The sequence below is a fragment of the Trachemys scripta genome, chromosome 16 (genome assembly GCF_013100865.1).
Source record: "Trachemys scripta elegans isolate TJP31775 chromosome 16, CAS_Tse_1.0, whole genome shotgun sequence".
Taxonomy (NCBI): Eukaryota; Metazoa; Chordata; order Testudines; family Emydidae; genus Trachemys; species Trachemys scripta.
The window spans coordinates 16,935,829-16,940,813 of NC_048313.1; the positions used below are offsets into that span (position 1 = coordinate 16,935,829).

The 4,985-nt window shown below is 55.8% G+C and overlaps 1 protein-coding gene across 1 annotated transcript in view; it reads right to left on the reverse strand.

Annotated features, from left to right (window-relative positions):
- The window catches only part of FARSA (phenylalanyl-tRNA synthetase subunit alpha), a gene marked incomplete in the record, with an annotated part of 8,661 nt that extends 8,566 nt beyond the window's left edge, over nucleotides 1-95 (reverse strand). Inside the window, 1 exon segment of the mRNA XM_034793006.1 lies at nucleotides 1-95. Within this exon segment, the coding sequence (XP_034648897.1) occupies nucleotides 1-69 (69 nt within the window).
- Between the last annotated feature and the right edge of the window lie 4,890 nt (nucleotides 96-4,985).

A 4,985-nucleotide genomic window follows, 5' to 3' on the forward strand; every position in this document is an offset into this window, starting at 1 on the left:
CGCCCGCTCCAGCTGCTGCAGCAGCAGCTCCGCCAGCGCGGGCCCGTCCGTCGCCATGGCGGGGGACATCCCTGCCGGAGGGGGCGGGGCGGGGAAAAACCGGGTGACCTCTCGCCCCGGAAGTGCTGGCGACAAAACACACCCACTTCCGGGGGATAGGGCATGTCTCTCATTACCACGCGGTGGCCGCCATTTTCAGTGTGGCACAAAAGGAGCGGCCCAACTCGGGCGCCATCTTGGGCGCGGCACGAATCGATCGACGAGCGGACGGACGCCATGTTGAGTGTGGCACTAAGGGCAACCTCGTGAGGGCCGCTTGGTGGCTGCCATCTTGAGTGTGGCATAAAAGGGCGCCTGCTAAAGCCCCGCGGCCACCATCCCTGAACCTGGGAGGAGGGAGTAGCTCCTGTCAGGTGCCATCTTGAGTGTGGCTAAATGGGACGGCGGCAAATCCCAGTCGCCACCTTGCGAGGGGCAGATAGACAAGGGGGCTCACTGGCCGCCATCTTGAGTGTTGCAGCTGACCCGCCATCTTGGGTGTGGCAGCGCCCCTCCCATGAGGCCCCATCCCCAGCTGTGGGGTGGGTGTGGGGCCTGGAGGGGGGGAGACAGGGCAGGCTTGCGCGGGGGGTCACTGGGGCCTCCAGAGACATGACACAATGGCATGGCCTGAGGATGATGTCATGAGGGGCTTGGTTACCACAGCAACAGGCCCATCCCTCCCACCCGAGTGTCTGTGACATCAGGTGAGGCATTTGGTTACCATGGTGATGGGCCCATCCCACCCACCTGGGCAGCTGTGACATGGCGTGAGGCTGGCATGAGGCACTTGGTTACCATGACAACATGTGTCTCACCCTTACTGAGGCGCCAGGAGGCCATGCGGTGAGGATGCACTCCATTGCCATGGCGATGGGACTAAGTTATACGCCAAGGCACCTGGTTACCATGGCGATGGGCAGAGGCTAGTCACCTTGGTTGTTGCCTGAGGATATTACAGCACAGCTGCCACGGGTGGATGTTACCATGTATCTGGGCTGAGACTCCTCCCCTTTCTGCTGTGCAGCGCGGCCTGGTGCTCTCCAGCCCAGAGGTGGCTGCATTCCAGCAGCACTGTGTGTGCACCAAGCGTGCGAAACATCCGGTGCTACTGAAACCAGAGGGCTGCTTATTCACGCGTGCCAACAGGGGGAGCGCAGTGCTGTCAACTCCAAGCATCCACAAATCACGAGTCAGGCCTCGAAAATCATGAGATTGGCTTAAAAATCATCCTTTAAAAAAAAAATACATTTTGGGTTCTTTTCCTTTGCCTTCTCATGTCTGAGCCTTTCGGCCGCATTCAGGTTACATTTTCAATCTTTTCTCCACAACTACAAGGTCAAGAAACTCTCTTTCAACGAAAGCTTCAGTTCTCCTGTAATCCCATGGCTCTGGGAGCTGGCGCTTTAAGACAAACCCCAAAGATCATGAGACTTGTGATAAAATCACCTAAAGCGGCAACCCAGACACGAAGATGAACAGCAGTTCTTCTCTATGGGCAGCCTTAGAAATTGTCAAGATAATGATGGGTGTTGAATCATGATGGAAACAAAATCTGTTTGTTAAATACCAGGCAGGGGGTGTGCCAGACACCACCCCCCCGCACCGTGGCAGATGGAAACCACAGCTGGGCAGCGAGCAGCAATTCAATGTAGGCTCCATGGAAGTTTAATCCACCTGGGGCCTCCTGGTAGGTGTAATTACAACTTCCTGCTGGCTAAACACAGCTTGTTTGCTTATGGGCGAAGCTAGCTAATGAGTCTAGCAATAGAAAGTGAATTCAGGTGCAGCCCAGCCATTGGCAGGACAAGATTCACTGTCCCCTACCAAGGTGCCGCTCCCCTATCCCAGAGGGAAGAGAGCTCACTCCTGGCTCACTCGCTCGCCACGCCCTCTGCCAACACTGCTAAACCGGGAGCTGATTTGTGCTAAATAAACTGCCTTTTTGGGTGTTGCAGGCACCTGTCCCACGACCAATTTGGCTAAGCCCCAGCAAACTCATATCACGTGGTGGGGGCACCAGATGGGAACGGGCTCTGATCGCTCCTGGGCCAGATCTGAAGTGGCAGCGTAGCCGTGAAAGGTTCTGAATCCCTCCCCCCTAAGTCTGGGGTTCTCCAGCGGGGGGTCATAACAGGTGCTGTGGAGATGCTGCAACCACCTTGCCCTTCCCATAGTGAGCAGGAGGGGTGTGTGGGAATGGTCCCAATATGGGAAAGGTTGGGAATACCTGCCCTAAACTATACAGACCCCTAAAAAAACCTCCAGTCATGTCAGAGCTCTTGATATCTCAACGGAGACATATCTTCAGCGCTGCCAGAGATGAACCCAAACAGTGGGTCCTCTACGGGACCCCGTGGGGGCTGACAGCGGAGACTGCCCCTAAACCCTGCAGTGATGCGTGTGGGGGAAGTCTCCCCAAAGGAAAGGTGGGAGCCCCATCACTCAGAGGACACTTAAAGCGAGGAACAGGCAAGAATAGACGGCAAGGGGACAGGAATCTGGGTGCAGGATCTAATGACCCTTTCCATCCCTCGTGAGTGGAGCAGCTGACCCCAGCAGAGGACTCTGGATCTCAAGAGCTCATCGCACGGCCTCCAAACTCATTTGAGATGCCGGCTGCTTATTCTGCCTCCTCCCTAAACGTGCCCCCCCTGGGTTTGTGAGTTGGGTGTGAGATGCTCAGGGCTCCCCTTGCCTGATCCCTAATCACTCAGCGGAGACTCAGCCATCACCCCCCCAGGTGGGCCTGGGAAGTCAACTGTGCTTGACAGTTGGTCTGGGATGTTTTGTTCTCCAGGGTCCTGGGGGCAGGAGGGGGGTCGCTGTGGAGGAGCGAGTGGGCAGTTCCCATGGCTCAGTTCTGCCCCTTCCAGCTGATAAAAGGTTTCAAGGACAATTTCAGGAGCAGCCTCCCCCCGGAAGCTCTGAATGAATGGAAGAGACTGTAAAGGGCCCCCGGGGAATATTTGAGAAATGGGGCCCTGCCCCCTGGTGGTCAGCACTGGTGCTGCGGTGTTGTCCCAAGGGTCAGGGCGTTAATTGGCACCCTGGTAATTAGGTCCCACCTGCCAAGGAGTCCCCATCCCACACACTTGCAGTTTCATTTGGCTCCAGGAGTTTCCCTCTGGTATTTCCAGATTCTCTGGTAACTAAATTTAAAACAGGGGAGTGTGAGCTCTCTTCTGGGAGAGAGGCTATAGATTAGAGCAGGGTTCCTAGGTTCTATCCCTGGCACTGGGGCCTAATGGATTAGAGAAGGGTGGAGTAGGGAGCCAGGACTCCTGGGTTCAATCCATGGCTCTGGGAAGGGAATGGTGTATAGAGGGTTAGAGCAGGGGTACTGGGACCTAGGACTCCTGGATTCTATTCACAGGTTTGGGTGGGGAGTGGGGTCTAGTGATAGGAACAGGGAGTCAGGACTCCTGGGTTCTACCCTGGCTGTGGGAGGGGAGTGGGGTCTAGTGGTTAGAGCAGGGGTGCTGGGCACCAGGAGTGATTGGAACAGGGAGTCAGGACTCCTGGGTCCTGTTCCAAACTCTGAGAGGAAGGGTGGTGCAATGGTTAGGTGCTAGTGTGGGATTTGGGAGGCCTGGGTTCAAATCTCTGCTCTCTCCCAGGCTTGGGTGGGCACGTCTCTCTGGCTCACATCCCCAAAGGTGGCTAGGCTCTTAACGTCCACTGAAATCGGTCTCGTGATCCACTGCCCTTCCCCTCCACTCATTCCATTGAGTTTGGTGGAAGTTAGGAGCATAAATGCCTTAGGATTAATGGGGGATAATGGGCTAATTACAGCCTGGGAGGTGCTTTTGTTTGGGTTGCCACCAGGGTGTGACGCTGGGGCAGGTGGTCTGGATTCACGGTAACTTCCTTGGTGCAGCCCTAGTGAGAGGGCTGGACAGTAACACCGGGACAGAGGCTTTGAGCCTTAGGTGGCAAAGCAGGACCAGCTGCTAGTGGGTGTTCTGTTCTTCTGGAGCTACAGACAATGGACAGGTCAGTGGGTGAATGTAGTCCTCTCCCAGGGCTGGGACTAGAGCCAGGAGTCCTCCGTTCCAGACTCCTCTTATCCCCATGGCTCCTTTCAGAGCTGGGAGTAGAACCTGACTCCTAGTCCCCTCCTAGAGCTGGGAATTGAACCCAGGAGTCCTGATTCCTTGCTTCTCCCCTCACCCCCACAGCTGGGAATAAAACTGTGTCTCGACTCCCATTTCCCTTCCCCTGCTAGCCCCCACTCCTTCCCAAGGACTAGAGACCTGGAGTTCATCAGGTGAGCGTCTGCTGAGACCACCAGCCACCCCCCTCCCTGGATACTGTCCCCTTCCCCTCCCCTCCCCTATCATTCCTGTCCTGAGTTTAAACCAAGTATAGGCTGAGTTGGCGTCTCAATGGGAACACCTTACTCTGCCTGTAGAACAGGCTGTTCAGGGCATGTGATCCTGTCCCCTTCTCTCTTTCCGCCTTCACCAGGACATTGGCTTGCACAGTCTGACGCTCACATGTGCCACATTCCTGGCGGCTCGGAGGAGGAGGAAGAAGAGGAAGGTTTGAGGAGCAGCTTTTCACGGGTTGTAACTCTTGCACAGTAAGAGCGATAAACAAAAGGCACACCCTCTTTAAAATCCAGCCTCCGCAACTGCTGTCCCAGGACGTAAAACTGGCCCGTCTGGCTACTGGTAGCAGGGTCCAGTAGTTAGAGCAGGGTTGGGGGGGGATTGGGAAGCAGGATTCCTGGGTTCTAGTCTCAGTTCTGGGAGGGGGGAGGGGTCCCATAAGGCACCTGTTTGCTGATATAAGTGCATTCACACCAGGGGTAGCACAGGTAGAACTGTCTCTGTACAAAGTCGCAGTTCTAGCAATAATTATACTGCACAAAAACGCTGCGCAGAGCACAGCCCGAGGTGCCTTGGTCAGACTTGTTAAGTCACAATTGGGGAGACCGTGGC